Below are 19035 nucleotides of genomic sequence, written 5' to 3' on the forward strand. Positions count from 1 at the left end.
GCCCAGGTATCTATTGCATTAGCACACATGTTAGATATAATATCCAATTTTCTACATACAAATATGCAAACAAAATATAACATAATTTTGATAAGGAATTGGCACGTTGCTGAGCACTATAAAGCTCAGATTTAGAGGCGAACATGGAGATTCAGATGAATAATGAGTCTGTTTTGATAATGAAAGTTATTATACTCTTAAATTGTTGATGCCTGCCAATTGACTTCATCTATCTTGAGAAGCTCTCAGGGTGATCAGTGTATGATAGGTGAATTAACAGCCTTAACAAGAGTAGATAGATCCTGTAATGGATGAATGAACACACGCATCACTGTCTTGTTTTGCACAACAAAACTCCCACAATTCTTGTTATGATGTAGACAGAGGTGATAATGAGCACTTTACTCAAGATTTAAGAGATGAAGTCCTATCTAGCTCATTCCCTTTGTACCATCTTGATGCTGCCAGGAGAAAATATGTCAGGCATGTGCTTAACTGGATCTTCCTTGCAGATACGTAGACAAAAGTTTCCTGCCTAGCTGCAAACTAACAGGCCACTTTCAAAGGGAAATATGCTTTTGTAGATGATTACTTTTCGCTACCCCTCGTCTGATAATATGAGCAGTACACAGTACTTCTTGCTACGATGAAGATGTGGGAGGTCAAAGGTCCCAACTCTTGATGTCAGTGAAGGAGTGCAACTTCCGGTTACGTGACTATCTCCACTCTTCTTGCTACGATGAAGATATGGGAGGTCAAAGGTCCCAACTCTTGATGTCAGTTAAGGAGTGCAACTTCCGGTTACGTGACTATCTCCACTCTTCTTGCTACGATGAAGATATGGGAGGTCAAAGGTCAGAACTCTTGATGTCAGTGAAGGAGTGCAACTTCCGGTTACGTGACTATCTCCAATCTTCTTGCTACGATGAAGATATGGGAGGTCAAAGGTCAGAACTCTTGTTGTCAGTGAAGGAGTGCAACTTCCGGTTATGTGGCTATCTCCACTCTTCTTGCTACAATGAAGATATGGGAGGTCAAAGGTCAGAACTCTTGTTGTCAGTGAAGGAGTGCAACTTCCGGTTACGTGACTATCTCCACTCTTCTTGCTACAATGAAGATATGGGAGGTCAAAGGTCAGAACTCTTGTTGTCAGTGAAGGAGTGCAACTTCCAGTTACGTGACTATCTCCACTCTTCTTGCTACAATGAAGATATGGGAGGTCAAAGGTCAGAACTCTTGTTGTCAGTGAAGGAGTCCAACTTCCGGTTACGTGACTATCTCCACTCTTCTTGCTACGATGAAGATATGGGAGGTCAAAGGTCAGAACTCTTGTCAGTGAAGTAGTGCCTGGATTTGACTAGGTGACAGCTTCCCTGTGAATTAAATAATATAAAAGCAATATAACATAAAGTTAGTACACATTATAATAAAATAGTACATATTGCAACTAGTGGTGCCTCTGTAAGGTATTGATAGAAATTACTTTGTTCTTCCCTTCTACCCCACACCTCCTCCTCTCTCCCCACCCGAACGATTTCCTTTTGTTGTCACAGAAAAAACTAAACAAACAGGAAACATCCTTCTTAAAGTGTAAGAATGTTCTCATCTTTATCTTCCTGAATAGTACCTTCAACTCATTTCACCTTAAAAGCCCATGTACTGTTTGGGTAAGCCTTCAAGCCCCACTGCACTACTTATAGCTACTTGCGCCCTCTATACAGCCAACAATACCTAAGCGGTACTCGTTGATTTCCCATGATGCCCTTTTTCTTATGTTAATTGAGAGCTGAGTTGATGAGATAACCACCTGCCAGCAATTTTGCAGGGAGGTCTTATCCCTCCATGCCAAACTAGTGCAGAGAGGCTTAAAACCAAGAAGAGGACTCACCTGGTACAATGGTACACCTGAAGACTGGCAGCCTGGTCTGGTACTTGTGCACACTGCTAACATTATGTTCCTGACCACCAAACACATAGAGGTGTACAGGTACGGGTAAATGGTGGCGCCCCTTGCCAATGGGAACATTCCCATTGAAACCTTCGGTCTTATATTGCATGGTCTTTGCATAGAGGGCGTGGTCGGTTTGAGATCGTTTCTTCAGCACGGGACGTTTCTCTCCACGTTTGGTAGGTTCTTTATGATATTCATGGATTTTGTGCGTGGACGTCCTGTTATGCTGCTGAAGAATTAGCGTCGCCATGTTTGGCAAATCATTGAGAGAGAGATGGCGCTCATCACGCAGGGTTTCGACAATCAACTTCTGCTCTGTTAAACTATTTGATCGAGGACGGCACGGAGGCTTCGAAGTGTCATCGCCAATGGTAAAACCATCGTTCACAAATGCGAATTGCTCGCTTGACAGCCACTTGTTTTTCAAGTTCATGTCATCGATGGAACAGCTCAACAGGGGGATTTCATCCGATTTGGATTTTGGCAGCACCTGGATAATTTGTGGTCTCTTGTTGAACTTTGCAAGATTATTGCACTCAGCATTCCCGACAGACATTTCATTTCCAAATCCATGCGACCTACTGATTACTGTTTGGGGTTTTTCAGTTTTACTTTTATCGTAGTCCTCAATACTAACCCGAGGTATGCTTGGGATTTTCGCGTTTCTTGAGGCAGTCATATCATTGTGATTCAATCGATCAAGGTCTGTCAACAGTAAATCTCCAAAAGCAGATGTTAGAGTCTTTTCTTCAATTCTTTCTTCATCCGATGGGCTCATAGCATCCATCCCTACCGGTCTCACTTTCGTTTTCCTGAAAGTCCTGATGGTTGTATCAGTATTCTGACTTGCTTCGTCTTCCAGCAAGTTCTCCCTGCTGGAGGTTGTCAGCTCATTGGCGGGAATGAAAATCCTTGAGTTGTAAATATCTTCCTCCTCATCAATATCATCCTCAGTACCACTGTCATCGCCGTGAACATCATCATCATCTGCATCCCTGCGCAACATCATCACTGTATCACCATGGTTACCCTCATCAACGGGTGTAGTCTGGCCGCTATTGGGGTGGACTTTGTTCCTGAAGACCCTCTCCTTCATGCCACTCTTGGCGGTCTCGATGGAGTAAGGAGGGGAGGAATGGGGTCGTTGATGGGGTCTGACGTGGAGGGATGACATGCTGGGTCGCTGCAGGAAGGGGGCGGAGAGGGAACGTTCATCTTGTGGTGGGTAGAGGGAGGCGGACTGTGGGATGTCCATTTCGAAGGTTTGGTGGATGGTGGGTGAGGGGATGATACTACCCTTGTAAGGCACCTTGGTCCAACTCTCAGAGCCTAGGGAAGAGAATGATCATGAAAACAAAAGCTCAATCTCTTTTTCCTCCAAAGTCTTGAAACTTTCATTGACTTACATGAATTCAGGGTTCCAAGTATTTCACGACAATTCTGATTTATCCCTGACGAAATTTCAAAATTCAAGGACCATTAATTAAAGGAAACATTATACACGCTACAAAACCACTGCCAATCATCAAGGGGATACACTCTTTGGACGCAAGATAAAAATAAGAGCTTGACTATGGCACGGCTCCACACTAACTTTTTGGGAAGGGGGTCCAGGGGCCCGTTTCATTAAACTTGTTATATTACTTATGTTACTTGTCTATAACAACTGCTAAATTTCTATGACAAATTTGCTCTCAGCCAATCAGATGCCATGATTTCAGTAGCTTGTAACTTGTTATTGATATCAAGTTTTATGAAGCAGGGCCCAGTTATTTTTTTATGGTCTGCATGCGTGAGCCTTATGTGAAAATTACAAAATATTGGGGGACCAGGCTTGGATTGTGGGCATCAATGTGTCAAGCCCCGATCATGGGCCTATGAAATACTGATAAATATGATATTTCGTGACTTTCTCCTAATACAGTCAAACCTGCTTTAGTGACCACCTGTCTAAAAAGACCTCATTTTTTGTTTCCCTTGAAAATGGTATCTCATTGAAACATGTACTAAAGGAACCTGTCTACAAAGACCACTTTTTTTTTGTTTCCCAGGGGCACTCCCTATAGACAGGTTCAACTGTATATAAGCAATTTTATCTTATTCCCTGAGTTAAAAATGGAACTCAATTTCCAGATTTCCCCTGATTTCAAGGAAGCATGTAGTCTCTCAAAATGATTATTTCATTATCACATGACTATTTTGAACCTTGATCATTAGAATTTTACATGTTCAAATGTTCATATCAAATACTACTGCAAGTTCTCCCTAAAGTTGGTCATAAAAAGTTTATATCGCGGACTTAAAGATAAAGTTGAGTTCTGGTCATGCGATTGCATTGTGAAAGAAACAGTGTTGAATAAAAAAAAAGTTGATCATCTATAGCATATAAGTATTGGTGTGTACTGCAAGGTTCTGGAATCATCAAAATGATAATAAATTTGGGCCAGGGCAGTCTCGGTAAAGTTACAAGCACAGTACAGAGAAAGATGTATATGGGACTACACAAACATGTAGCGGAAAAATCTGTCCCAATTTTTATGCTGTTATATGCCATATTTAGAATATTATGGCATTTGAAGAGCCATGCTTTTCAGGAAACATTTTTAATCTGATGTTCTTCCACACTTGCATAATAACAATGATAACGCTCACAAATTATTTTTCACCTCTTCCCAGAACTCAACCTTCTCTTTAAGCCCACTTAAAGTGTTATATTGTTACAAGCATTTCATGATCGAAGAGAGGTAAGAAAAAAATCATCCCAATTTTATGGGCAACAGTGTTCATATGGACTTGAGCCAATCAGGGGGTGTTTCACAAAGATCCTAAGTAGAACTTAGCTCTAAGTTGGACTTAAAGGCCCACTGCACTACTTGTAGCTACTTGTGCCCTCTATATAAATTCAAGTATTTTAGACTTTTCATAAATTCCACATCAACAACATGAAATCTCCTTGATAATAGAGCACATTTAATGCCTTTTATGATAACTTAAAAAAAATATTTTCAAAGATGCTAACGGCTTTCCATAATTTTAAAGTCCAAATTAGGATCTTTGTGAAACACCCCCCTGTACTTGTTACAAACTAGTGAAGCAGTCATACTTACTGTAACTGAATATCCAGAGGTCGCTTCTGAATCCCCCGTCCTTGTCTTCCCCACCGTAGATCATCATAGAGTCCCCGAGTGAGAGCGCAGAGTGGCCATGAAGGGCTGGTGGGCCCTGCCAATAACGGACCTTTGTCCACTGACGACTCCCTGTCATTAGAATTGTGGATATATCAAAAATCATGCATTGCATATATCAAAGCGATACAAATATAATTAAACATTAAAGATACTGCTTGTATTAGTGTCGGCTTGCATGGTGATGTAGATATACAGTAGGCTTGCGGGTGCACCATGTGAGAGAGGGAGGATTGAGGAGTTCTGAAAAGGACTCTCTGTAATCTTGAGAACCCTCAAGAAAACCCTCAAGAAAGATTACCGAGAGTCCTTTTCAGAACTCCTCAATCCTCCCTCTCTCTCACATGGAGCATCCGCAAGCCTACTGTATATTAAAGATACTATGTCCCTCTTGCAGCCAACATCAAATTCAGGAGAGCTTTGCAGGAATTATATATATATATATATATATATATATATATGTCCGGAATGGTATATACATATACATGTACATGTAGAGCCAATTCATTGCTTATAGTTGGGAGAATTAAGGAATTGATCAGATCAGTTTTCCCCAATTTGTATCATTAATAATGTTCTCAAACTCAAACTTTCAGATTATCTTTAATTGTACATCTAGCATTGAAGTCACTACCTTCGCACCATTATCTCTCAGCTGAAAAAATGTTACCTAGTCTCTTTAAAGTAGTCACAGGTGCAGTAACAGCCAATTACATGAACATGCATAGCTCAATCAATATGCTTTTGAAACAACCAGATCTCAGCCTTATGCCAGGGGAGTGTTTTAAAAAGACTAAGATTGTCTTTAAGTTGGACTTAACTACGGCAGGCCGTTCATGCCACTAGTTCCTCTAACCATCCCAGGCATTAGTTTCTCAAATGACGTATAAATCGTGATCACAAAAATGCAGAATTTACATTTTGTGATGGTTCATTATTGAAGGAAAAAATATTATCTAAAGATCATAACTGAGAGACCAATAGTGAGAGCAACCAGTGGCATGAATGGCCTGCCATAGTTAAGTCCAGCTTTAAGTCAATCTTAGTCTTTGTGAAACACCCCCCTGGGGCTCGTTTCACAAAGCATTTTTTCAATGACAAATGACCAAAATCAGTGACTGTCATTTGTCACTGATGACAAGTTCTGTGAAACGCCCCCCTGGCCAATGTTTCAAAACTCACCAAAGTCCCACTTCCACATGTCTTGAAGTCGCTGAAGATTCTTGCTACCACCGTAGATGTACATGGCGTTATCATGGATGACAGCTGAGTGACCGTGTCTGGGAGGCGGGCTAGGGTCCTGGTTATTATACACCATGGTGTGCCAGTACAAGGTTTCTATTGAGAGAGAGGGAATCAGTATGTGCACCTATTGTTTGTAACTTCTTATTTAAATGCACATCATCATACGATCACAATTTTGCATAATCATTCTTTGAAGCTTACATTTTCCCTTATGTCATGCTAGCATGAAATATTGAAGTTTTCACGGTTTTACCAAAATCTAGCACAATTTTTTTTTGATATGGCATTTTCAAAAGAATGCTGCTCAGTGAAGCCTAAATGGATTAATGCCATTGAAGTATACATCATTTAAAAGCATATTAATTCTTTTGAAAAGCAAGGAATTATGATTGTAGAGCTCATACAATGTATTTTGCTCACAATAGGGCACTTTCGCAAAGATGGAAGGCAAAGACGGTAACGCGAGCGAAAAAACAAAATGTGCATTTAAGTCTTGTTGATTTTCACGATCCTACACCGCCATGATAGCGTTCATCCCTAAACACTAAGGAAGAGCGTCGTAATTCTCCCGTCGTCTTTGCAAAAGAGCCCCAATAACCTTTATCAGGGCTTTTCTTCTGGGGCGTACTGTGTAATAACGATCTGCAAGACTTGTGAAAGTGCTCACCGAAATCCAAGGTCCAGAGTTCATTACAGGATCCCTTGAGGTCCACATGACCTCCATAGAGGTGCATCCCTCCGTTGTGACACACCACCGAGTGACCTCTGCGACTGGTAGGGGTCATGACCTCCGAGGTGATGACCTGCTTCTGCCAGGTGAACTTTGTGAGGTCGAGGATCCAGAGAGAGGTCTCTCCGGGGTTGTCAAACCCGCACAGACCACCGAAGATGAAGATGGATTCCTGCATGTGAGAGAGACGGTGGTGTGCGGGTCGAAGGTCAATTCAAGAATCTATTTTTTTCTTCAAATTTTACTGTAAAATATGATAAGGTTAGTCTCCAGACTTATAATACAATTTATAATACAAGGAAATCAATAGCCATATTGTGTCTTGCCCACCTGTGACTAAATTACATGAACACTGCCACAGGATATCCCTGATCTATAAAGTTGGGTTGCACTTGGAACAACGTATACAAGTAAAAACTTACTTTTCATCTAACATGACCTTTGACCTCAGCATATGAACTATTAACATTATATATGCTATCCATAATGTGTTTTGAGTGTGACCCAATTACAATTTATAAATGACACATATTTGTAAAGCTTAGATCCTCCTCTTTCATTTGATGCACTGTATGATGCATATTTCATGCATGAGTGATTAAAAGCAATTTGAACGAAGGAAACCAAAACGTCATTTGGCAACGGTATCTGAATTTCGAATAAAAATTCACATTTCTAGAAAGTTCAGTTTCTGCTCTTTCATATGACACCTCAATCAGGAAAAATGAGCCAGGAATAACAAAGTTCTGTTTGTTTAAAGACCGTCAATACTACTGGGCCAGAAGGGATTAGACCACACAGCGAGGTCACTGACATGTGGCTATCTCATTAACTCAGCTCTCAACTAACATAAGAAAAAGAGGATCATGGGGGACCAACAGGCACCGATTGGGGAAGTTTTCTATATAGAGGGAGCAAGTAGCTACAAGTAGGACAGTGGGGCTTTAAAGTGATGCTTGCATTTCCAAAATTTGATTAAACAAATTTGTTTTCACTGGCTGCCTGCCGTAGCAATAAACAGAATTGACAAAAGACTTAACTCTGTTTCGTTGACGATCAGACATAGATGAAAGACTTCATGCATGGCTGATTGTCAATGAAACGGAGTTAAGTCTTTTGTCAATTCTGCTTGTTGTACAAACTTTTTAAATCAAATTATGGAAATGCAAGCATCACTTTAAACAAACAGAATTGCCTGGGATTGCCTTTAATATAAGAAGAAGTCATATAAATACCTTATATCCAACCATAGTGTGTTCCTGTAGGAGGGGAGGGGTGTCCCCACGGCACTCTAGCTTGGTCCAGAGGCTTGAGCTGGGTTCAAACCTCCACATGTCCTTGAGGGAGACGTTACCACACACCCCGCCGTACAGGTAGATAGCCCCATTGTGATGGCAGGTGGCATGCTTGCTACGAGTTTTAGGAACCTGATATCAATTTAAAAAAATAAATGAGGGGTGTAGTGGTGGTTACTTTTACCTGACTGCTGAGAAAGCATAAATGCTTGTTAGTAAGCGACCAGAGGACCGATGGTTTTAGGTCCTCTCTAAGAGACTTCGTAATGAGGATTAATGCCTTACCAAAGGGCACTGGTGCATCGCTTTGGTTTCGAACCCGGGTCGCCGAATTAAGAGACCACTGCTCTACCAACGTGAGCTATCGCGCCTCCTCAAGTAAATTGTTGGTATGTATAAAATGGGAAGTTTGCGGTTACACCATGTGGGTAGGCCTGAAAAGGACTATTGGGTTTCAAATTGAATAAATTCTTAATCTTAAATTTATTTGTATCCCTTGTTTAAGGTAACCCTTCTCATTGAGTGATACAAAATGAAAAAAGTTTATTTGGGATGTTATCTCTTCTTAATGAAAGTCTGCTGTCCATTTCTTTGACATTTATCATATGTGTCCTTTCTTGCATTTGGGTGTAGTAACCTTTGAGCTTTCATTCGCTATTCAAGATAAGCACCTTTTGCTCCTTACGCGTGTGAAATGGCGCAGCTGGCATGTGAGCAGAGAGAACATAGATACCATGAGACAAGAAGTTATTTGCTAGGCTGTTCAAAATAATTAAAGGTTATCCTGTGGATCACAATAAGGTCTGTGAAAGCCTATACAAAAGCATCACAATGAAGCACTGAAGCACGAAGCATGATTAAACTTTTTAAAAGGATTTAAGACCAAAGCACGTACTTGCATTTGACCTGACACACATTCGTACCAAACTTGATACAAGGCGATTTTGACAACACTTTTTGAAAGATCCTGGTGCACGATCATTCATCCGTGGCAGAGATATTATGACTAGATTATCATTGGACAGAAAATAAGTTACTCTTCATCATGAAATCAATTTCAAAGTCATATTGGTTATGACTTATTAATCAGGAGCTACCAAAGTTCAGTACACTTTTGTTTATACACACTTTTTTACACGAACTGTAAGGCCCATTTACATTGCAGAAAACCAATGTGAAACACCACCATTGTTTTTTTTTATACTACTGTTTACACTACTAGAAAAACCCATAAAAACAGTTGGTGTTTGCTATTCTGGGTTTCAGTGAGTTGTGCCATGCGTTAGCATGGAAACACAGAGAGACACATGACCACAAACTAGATGAATTCATCGGTGTCTTGAGCGCAAGTGTTTACACTGCACAAACCGGTGGAGTTTCGGTCGGCATTAACAAAAAAAAATGCTCCAGCAGTGGATTTGAGAGAAAAAAAGAAAGAAAACAAATTGGTTGTGTTTAAATGGGTTTGTTGCCCACCAACATCCAAAAAACTCCTGGAATGCCAGAAAAAACAATAGTCTTTGCTTTCAATGAAAATGCAGCTTATGGAGAAGCATACCTGTGCAGTTTCAGGGAAGAGGTGAGTCCACACAAAGCTGTGTCCTATGTGTAGCTTGGAGTGGGTCAGCGCTGGCAGATCTGTGATCTTCACATCCTCATTCATTCTCTCATCGATCACTCACTTCTTCTGATCTACCCATCCTGGAAGTGATTTCAAATGAGGAAAAAAAGAGACGATTGTAAATATCAGATTTACATATTAGTAACTCTTTTGTAGACAACAAGCAATCAGGAGAGAGATAGAGGGAGGGAGAGAGATAGAGAGAGAGAGAGAGAGAGAGAGAGATAGAGACAGAGAAATGTTCAGATAAGAAAAGTTCAATTTTAACATAACTCTTGGGGGCAGATGTGTACCTGAATTTTACTTGTTCATTTACTCCTTTACCGATCTATCGTAGGTTCTAAAGGATTACAAATTGAAACATTGATAGAATATATACTACACAAAGGATATCCCAAATAGATAAGGAGAGAGAGAGAGAGAAGGGGTATAGAGATTAGAAAGAAAGAAAGAAAGAAAGAGGGAGGGAGGAAGGGAGAGATAGAAATCAAATCTGTTAAGTGAGCATTGAGAGAGAAGCAGAAAGCGTAACATTTTGGCGCATTGAACAGATATACAACACCATACATTATATATTTTTCGGTTAACTTTTATTAAAGATATGAGAGACTGAGACATCTTACTGTACCTGTGCTGAACTTCCAAAAGGCAATATTTGCACTTCAGTTTACTGTTCTTTCAGATGCCTAACAATACAGACCCCTCTAGCCATAATTCTCTCACCCCTTGATCCTAGGTTCTACTTCAGAAGCTCGTTTTCAGTGGCATGGGGAACCAACAATTACAAAGCTGTAGTTACCTATGGACAGAGAAACAACAAAAAACAGATTTAAGAAATAAGCAAAAGTAGCTAGAAGATTTACAAGCAGTCAGCATTTCCATTAATCCTACATGTACATATGTACATGATTTGATAAGGTGCAACTTCGGGTATGTGATGAAAAGTATTAAAACATAAAAAATAAGAAAAAAAATACATATCAAAAACAGGTACATACAGGTATGTACATGTATGGAAACAATGCAAGGGAGATGCTCACTCTCTAAATTTGTTAAGCTTAAAAAAATTGGAAAGAAGTACAAGGCAACAGTTGATGCATAAAATGATTAATAAGGCAAAGTGAGAGTTGCATGATGCTGGTACCACCCAGTGTCTTTTATCTAGTCCTCACACACAAACATTAATAATTAAAACATGTATATTTCATTTTGAGCAAGGCCTAACTTTGTTGTCTCTGTCAGGAGCAGCTAAAGATACAGTGCATAGCCTTCTCATTCAGACCCTGTAATAACGGTACGCATAAGGACTGGCAAGGGTTACATACCGGTACATGTATCTTTGATCTAGTGTTGACTCTCTACTCTCCAGACACAGACCGAATTAAAACATACTTTGTATCAAAATTTCAACTTGAGCATACGGTAGCCTGAATCTGTCAGCATCTGGCATGAACAACTAAAGATGCAAAGCCTAAATTCAATGTTACATACATGTATCTACAGTATATTGCAGTCTTATCTTTCATACCTGCGTTAAATGCATTAACACTGGAAAGGGTTGCACATGCTCCCTCAAACATACATTTAAAAAAATGTAGCATTATAAATTGTTAGAGCAAAATCGCAAGACCATTTCAAATCCATTCTTGATATAATCCACTGGTCTCCAGAACAAGTACAGGTACATGTACATGTATGTAGATGAACAACATACTTCTCGCTCTTGAAATCCAACATTTTTCCAACATCTTACAATTAATGCCGAAATTTCTCACAATCTCTGATCATCCTCTTCTTCAACAAAAAATTAATTCTGTCTCCTGCTCCTCACGCAAAACAACACTCAAACCGCCTCTTGTTTGTAAGCCACGTCTGTCCGATACCTGAGCTTTAGAAGTAAAGCTGTATTAATTATTCTGTAATACTGCTTGTTTATGTGTATTCTGTAGAAGATTCTAATGTTGAATAGTGCTTTGCGTGCTTTGTTAAATTTCCAAGATACATTATGAGGCAGCGGAAAAATATTGTACATGTTTTTGGTTTTACAAATATCAGTTTTACTACCAGGCAGTGGAAAAATTTGTATCTGGAGCATTCACAATATTACACCTAGGTCTATTTATAGAATTACGCAATCCCTCCACAGCTCGTTTGCTGAGGCATCAAAGCAATCAATAAAACATATTCACTCGCAGATAATAGTAGGCCATCTAATGTCTGGCACAAATAACAGGCACGGAGCCAAGCGTACGTACACAAGTGCGCAGTTTGTATCAAGCTTGAGTGAACAAATAGTAAAGGTCATTTGTAATGCTATAAATGTAATGATGTTATGCTTTGTGGGTGACAAATGATGGAAAGTTTCCAGGATATCTTTAAGATAGATTTGGACTTTGGCAAAAGTGCACATTACATCCTCCAAACTGCATGGAGTCATATTACTTTATTTGGAAACACATCACGTACACATTTATGATGTACATTTTGCATAATAAATAAAAAAATATACATGTATATATCATTTTTTTAAAGGAAAGAAAGGAAGAATTGCGACTGAAATGATAATGACAAATATGTTTGTTGATCCAAAGCATCATATACAGTGTACATGTACATGTACATGTATGTTTGCAGAGCGGGAGAGAAAGAAATATAGCTCTGCAAGAACAGAGATAGCTAGAGAGATCAAAGGTAAAGGTTTTATGTTGGCAACAAGAAAGAGAGAGATAGATAGATAGATAGATAGATAGAGAGAGCTCTAGAGAGAGAGAAGGGGGGGGGGCAAAGACAGACATAAAGACAGAGAGAGAAAGAGAGAGAAATAAAGACAAAAGGCAAAATATAGAGAAAGACAAAGAATAAGAGAGAGAGAGGAGAGAGAGAGTCAAAGAGAGGGAGAGAGATCTAGAGAAAGAAGGAAGAGATGGACAGAATGACAATGAGAGGAAAAGAAAGGAAAGATTCATGTACAAGGTAAACAAATTAAGGAGACATGTTTAGTTTTATACACATTTTATTTATAACCCAATTACATACATGTACTGTACAATGTACATGTACAGACATGTATTAAGATGCTGTACCTAATTAATATTTTCTGAAGGATGAATAATTTCAAATGCTTTTACCAGCCAATATGGGTTCATGCCACTAATTGTACCTCATCCTTGACTAGCTTTTAACCACTCAGGATGCCAGAATGTTTACATGTGTCTCTTTGGCAACCATGCAATGTGTATTTTGAAACCCTGCTCCCGGTTCACACTGTGTCGCTATGTACATTAGCCTTTAATAGCATGTACAGTAAAAAAGCCATTAATTACAATACACAATAGGAGATTCTACTTTACAAAAATCAAGTGCTGATTACGTTTTCACATTTTCATGTACAGGTATTTATTAATAAGCAATAACCTGAAGAGTTTCAGTCAGTCAGTAAGAAGACACAAATTGTGTAATTTTCATTCTTCTTGGGGGGGAGGGGGTACTTTGATAGTACCCCCCCCCCCCACCCTTTCTCTCCCTTTTCTCCTTTCTTCTTGCTACTTAATAAGAAGAGTCACTTTGAATTTGTAGTGCATGATAATAACAATTTGAATCCCTATACTCAGGGATGCCAGTCAGTTCTACTCACATGTACTGAGAAGAAGCCAGAACATGTTACAGCCCCATATGTACTGTGCAATATAAAGCCTGAAAAAGCCTGAAATAGAAAGTTGTCAGGGCCTGAAATCAGGCAAAAGCCTGAAGACTAGCATCTCTGCTATACTGTATCATTATAGAACTGGAAAACATAATCGTAATACAGAAAAATGTGACACTACATGTACTGCAAGAAAGATGGGTTTTCAGGGATTTCTAAAAAAAATACCCTAAAAATATTCTTTATCATTTTGAAAAGGTAGAACATTCAACAGAGCAGGAGCTGATGCTATGAAGGGTTGGTTTCCATACCAGTATTCTTTCTACACATTTAATTTTTAATAAACAGGGAGTTATCCTTTGTTTAATTTGAACATTTTATGAAAATATGCCATGTTTATCTAAGGGCTTTTCCACTGACTCTCGGTATACATCTTTATTTCCACATTGTAAACTCCTTGCAGGGATGGTCTGCCACGCCAGGCAAGCCATAGTCAGAAGAGTATTCTCTATTTTTTTGGGACTCGTATTTATTTTTAGATAAATTTATCTCCAAATGTGTAAACTTAATACATGTGTTGTAGCTTACATACCGGTATAATATGTGTTTAATTGTCTGGAATGTAGAAATTTTGTTATTTTAATATTTTGTTAAAGCCTAAAATATCGGAAAAAACTTTCATAGCATCATATTTTTGCTAAGAATAATATAAGGGTGTATTTTAGTATCTGGGGTTTCCCATCTTACAACAAAACTGATTTACTGGTCATGAAATTAAATAATCTTGATTGTATTTTACAAGTAGGTTTATGGTATAATCTACTCAAATTTTGAATCTTTTTTTTAATGCTACAGTGTAATTCATTTAGATAATTGCAGTTTTCCAAAAGATTAGTTTTATTTTAAACTCGGTAGAATGGTGACTACCGGTATAGCTATTAATTTTATCAATTTCAAAAGATAGTAAGCTCTTTGTGATATGTTTGAGCCTTTTAGGAATAGGAGGATCAGAGACATCTCCGTAGATGGCTGATAAATTTAGGACTGTCTTGTCATTGGGTTGATCAGTCAAAACAAGACCTGAATATCCGAAAGGCGAAAGCCTGGACGGCTTTGAACAAGCTAACAGCCATTTGGAAATCAAACCTCGGTAGAAAACTGAAAGCCCGTTTCTTTAGGGCTTCAGTGGTAACTGTACTGCTCTATGGATCAGAAGCCTAAACATTGACGAGTAGCCTGGCAAAACAACTGGATGGTCGTATACAAGACTCTTGAGAGCAGCACTAAATGTCAACTGTAGTGACCATATGACCAATATTGAACTGTATAGGAACATTACACCGATCTAAGCCAGACTGAGAGACCGTCACCTCCGTTTCAGTGGGCACTGCTGGAGGAGCAAGAGTGAAATCATTTCACAAATGCTCTTCTGGGAGCCCTCAAGGGACAAACGCACCAGAGGGCGCCCAGCAATGACTTACATTGACCAGTTAGAAAAAGACACCTGTCTACCAAGACAGGAGCTCCCAAAGATCATGGAGAATAGAACTGAATGGAAAGAGCTTGTCAAATCAGTGCGAGTACGCTCGACCTAGTAGTAGTCTTCTTGTTGGTTTCGATAAAAGCGACCCAGGTGGTTGTTTTTATGAAACTAACTCCATGGCAGTCATATCTTTGTCTGCCACCAATGGAGGTGTCACGAAGTGGACAACCCATTTCATGAAAAACCATGATAAGCCACAAATTCTGCTTATAAAATATTCTTTGTCACAATCCATCAGATTTTATCCTGAATTACCAAGAGCTTAATTTCATTCAAACCGTTTAAAATAGTAAATATGTGCATGAAAACATACATGTTACTATAAAGTAAGGCCAAATAATTAAAAAAAAACATGTTTAGCGTCCTGCCTTTTTAAAAAATAGGGAGGACCTTTTTTTTTCTTCTTCAAAATGGCCGCTCGGTACATTTTACTTCCCGTTACGTTGAGCGTGTTAGCCATTCCTCTGATCGGTCCGTTAAGGAAGGTCGTTGTACGTGTGGTGCGAGTAATGCCGTACCAGATCGCATGTACCGATGAAATTCAACTAAATAAAGTCTGTTGAAATAAAATATGTATGAACAAGCACAAGATGAAATTGCCGAGACTCCGAGTCTGATATATTGGAAATATAACATGAAAATGACAACACGGCTGTCTCATATGGAAAATATAACATGAAAATGGCAACACGGCCGTCTCATACTGGTATATGGGAAATATAACATGGAAATGGCAACACGGCTGTCTCATACTGGTATATGGGAAATATAACATGGGAAATATAACATGGAAATGGCAACACGGCTGTCTCATACTGGTATATTGGAAATATAACATGAAAATGGCAACACGGCTGTCGCACCACACGTACAACGACCTTCCTTAACGGACCAATCTAGCCTTAAGGGCTCTCTCGAAATGTTTTTTTAATGATATTATTCGAGAGAGCCTTAAACGGCTCCCATACCCCTGCACGGAGAGGCATGTAAACAAAACTCAAAAGTGGTCCAAAATCACACTTTCGCGCACCCGACCAATATTGGACAGTGGCTTTGATAAATTTTGTCGTAGTTTTGGTCTTAATTAGCGCTTTAATTTCAAAATCGGATCTAAAAATAACAAAATAAGAGCAATTTTCTTACCAGACCGATACAGCTCAGCTCCCTTTTCACGTGTACCGTGTGAATTCACGATGTCTACACAATGGTGATGACCTCTGACTAGCACTTCGTAAATGTGCTGCTTCCGTATAATGCGCTGAATAACACTCATACAGCGCATTATACGGAAGCAGCACAATTTACGAAGTGCTAGTCAGAGGTCATCACCATTGTGTAGACATCGTGAATTCACACGGTACACGTGAAAAGGGAGCTGAGCTGTATCGGTCTGGTAAGAAAATTGCTCTTATTTTGTTATTTTCAGATCCGATTTTGAAATTAAAGCGCTAATTAAGACCAAAACTACGACAAAATTTATCAAAGCCACTGTCCAATATTGGTCGGGTGCGCGAAAGTGTGATTTTGGACCACTTTTGAGTTTTGTTTACATGCCTCTCCGTGCAGGGGTATGGGAGCCGTTTAAGGCTCTCTCGAATAATATCATTAAAAAAACATTTCGAGAGAGCCCTTAAGGCTAGACCAATCAGAGGAATGGCTAACACGCTCAACGTAACGGGAGGTTACATTTTTCCTGACAGTCAGGCTATTTTTCAAGATGGCCGCCGGTATTTATTTATTTTTTTAAAATCAGAAATACATGTAGATCTAGACTAGATCTAGATCATTTTAGCAGTATCTTTTTCAAGTTTTAATTAATTGAAGAAAAAAAAATATATAAAAATAGGAGGCGGCCCGAAAAAAGGAAGCGGGCTGGGACACTTATGTTTATTTTTTTTAATGGCCTAATGACATTTAGTAAGAATTCATGAAAATTCATGAAACCTGAGGCAGAAGTTGCTAAATGGCGATGAGCAAATCAAAATGTGCAAGTGAGAGGATACTGGCATAAGAAAAGCCTGATTTTATTCCAACTTCCACATGGCACTGTTCTTGATGTAGATCTATAAGTAATTTTATGTTCCTCTTTCCATCGGTCATATCAGATTTTTGAAATCTTACCAATTTTTGGGGTTGGCGAACTCAGGTCACACGAAAACTATGGTCACAATGCGCACCGCAATACAACGATATGGATGAATCATCAAAACGATCAGGTTAGGACGAGGTCGAGGAATCACCCTTTTTCCCATCGAAGACTTCTTTAAATTATAATTTCAAGTGATTGGACGGATGCCCAGAGGAGTCGAAAAATATTGCAAGTCAAATTATGATTAGATCTACTAGATCTACCTCTTGACATTTCGAAAAATTGTGACCCAACCCGCTGTTTGAATCGTTTTCCTATGCGGGCTCTGCAGCTCCGACGTCGACGCCGCTCGCTGGCCCTGGGGTTACCGTACCGTATGGTTGTGGCCGCTCTTCCCCGTCCTATTTTGCTGAATCTGATGATCGTATCTTTTATTTCAAATATATTGAATCGTTCAACAACAAAAATACGAGAAACATTCCAGATCGATACTCATGAACATTAATTAATGTCAGAACAACTTACCCAGACTCACGAAACGAAGAAAAGGTTGTGAAACAGAGGTAGATAATGCATTCCAACGTCAGTAATTTCTTTCTGCGTCCCTCGAAACACCGTAACAATGATAATTGATATCCATAAGCCGTCGTTAGATGGCGCCTTCAATTTTTTTTGTCTCTTCTTTTCTTTGAAGAAAAAAAACTAAATAAATTATACCCCACCATAAAGGTTGACCAGACGTCCATTGGTTTGATACTTTGATAACCAATGCTTCACCAATGAAGCTTATATTTCTAAAGACTTAAGTTTCTTAGGTAACCGTACTAACCTTAATCCTAAATTCCTGACCCTAAATCTAACCCTATAAATCAGGGGTGTCGATTTGTATCCGTGGTTGGGGGGGGGGGGGGGGGGGGGGGATGATAGGTGCCAAAATATTTTCGGCAATGGATCAAAGCAACCAAGAGGTAGAAGCGTGTGGCAGGTTGCACCCCTCCCTTCCAAGTTATTAACTTTTCAAGTCACCCTCAATAAAAATAACATTTCAGAGAATATGGGACCCATGTAGGTCCCACATGGGCTTGCTACCTGGGTTATTATCCTCTCAAGCGCGTAGCCAGGATTTTATTTTAGGGGGCGGTAGTGGGCACGTCCCCCCCCCCCCCCCCCTCCCCTGCGCAAAGCGCGAAAGCTTTGACGTTTCATTAAATTATTAGAGCAAGAAAACGATTCGTTGTACCATTCTCGACTCTTAATCCTTGTCTGAATTCAGTCCCCCCCCCCCTCTCGCGCGAAGCGCGGAAGCTTTGACGTTTCATTATATTATTAGAGAAAGATGACGATTCGTTGTACCATTCTCGACTCTTATTCTTTGTTTGAATCAAGCTCCCCTTCCTCCGCGCGTAGCGCGGAAGCTTTGACGTTTCATTAAATTATTAGAGAAAGAAAACGATTCGTTGTACCGTTCTCGACTCTAAATCCTTTTTCTTCCTACATCCTCTTCCTTTCTTTTTTCTTTCTCTCTCTCTTTTTTTTGTGGGCTGACGTTTTTTTTTTGGCTACGCGCCTGTACCCTCTCAGTCCCTCATTATCTCTTTCTCCCACTCTCTACTTCTTTTTTGCGCTTCGCGCTTAACATTTAGCTCGTTGCTTTTTAACGCATTTCTATGAGCGCTGTTGATTGAATAAATTGAACAAATCCATCCTGATGAAGCCCTATTTCATTTACTTCG

The 19035-nt window shown here is 39.5% G+C and overlaps 1 protein-coding gene across 3 annotated transcripts; it reads right to left on the reverse strand.

The window, feature by feature from the left end:
- Window positions 1-9: 9 nt before the first annotated feature.
- LOC100890755 lies at window positions 10-17923 on the reverse strand. Of its 3 annotated transcripts, none has more exons than XM_030990228.1 (10): window positions 17828-17923; window positions 10656-10826; window positions 9965-10107; window positions 8347-8538; window positions 7049-7283; window positions 6319-6474; window positions 5059-5208; window positions 1889-3280; window positions 1348-1373; window positions 10-1164 (listed from the first exon to the last, which is right to left on the reverse strand). In XM_030990228.1, the coding sequence occupies exons 3-10, from the start codon at window positions 10067-10069 to the stop codon at window positions 1150-1152; spliced, it is 2271 nt and encodes a 756-aa protein (XP_030846088.1). In that variant the 5' UTR covers window positions 10070-10107; window positions 10656-10826; window positions 17828-17923; the 3' UTR covers window positions 10-1149. The 3 variants fall into 3 exon arrangements, with proteins under 3 accessions (XP_030846088.1, XP_030846086.1, XP_030846087.1); XM_030990226.1 differs by having other exon boundaries at window positions 10-1251; window positions 1342-1373; XM_030990227.1 differs by lacking the exon at window positions 10656-10826 and having other exon boundaries at window positions 10-1373.
- Between the last annotated feature and the right edge of the window lie 1112 nt (window positions 17924-19035).

The sequence above is a fragment of the Strongylocentrotus purpuratus genome, unplaced genomic scaffold (assembly GCF_000002235.5).
Source record: "Strongylocentrotus purpuratus isolate Spur 01 unplaced genomic scaffold, Spur_5.0 spur5_scaffold_19, whole genome shotgun sequence".
NCBI lineage: Eukaryota > Metazoa > Echinodermata > Echinoidea > Camarodonta > Strongylocentrotidae > Strongylocentrotus > Strongylocentrotus purpuratus.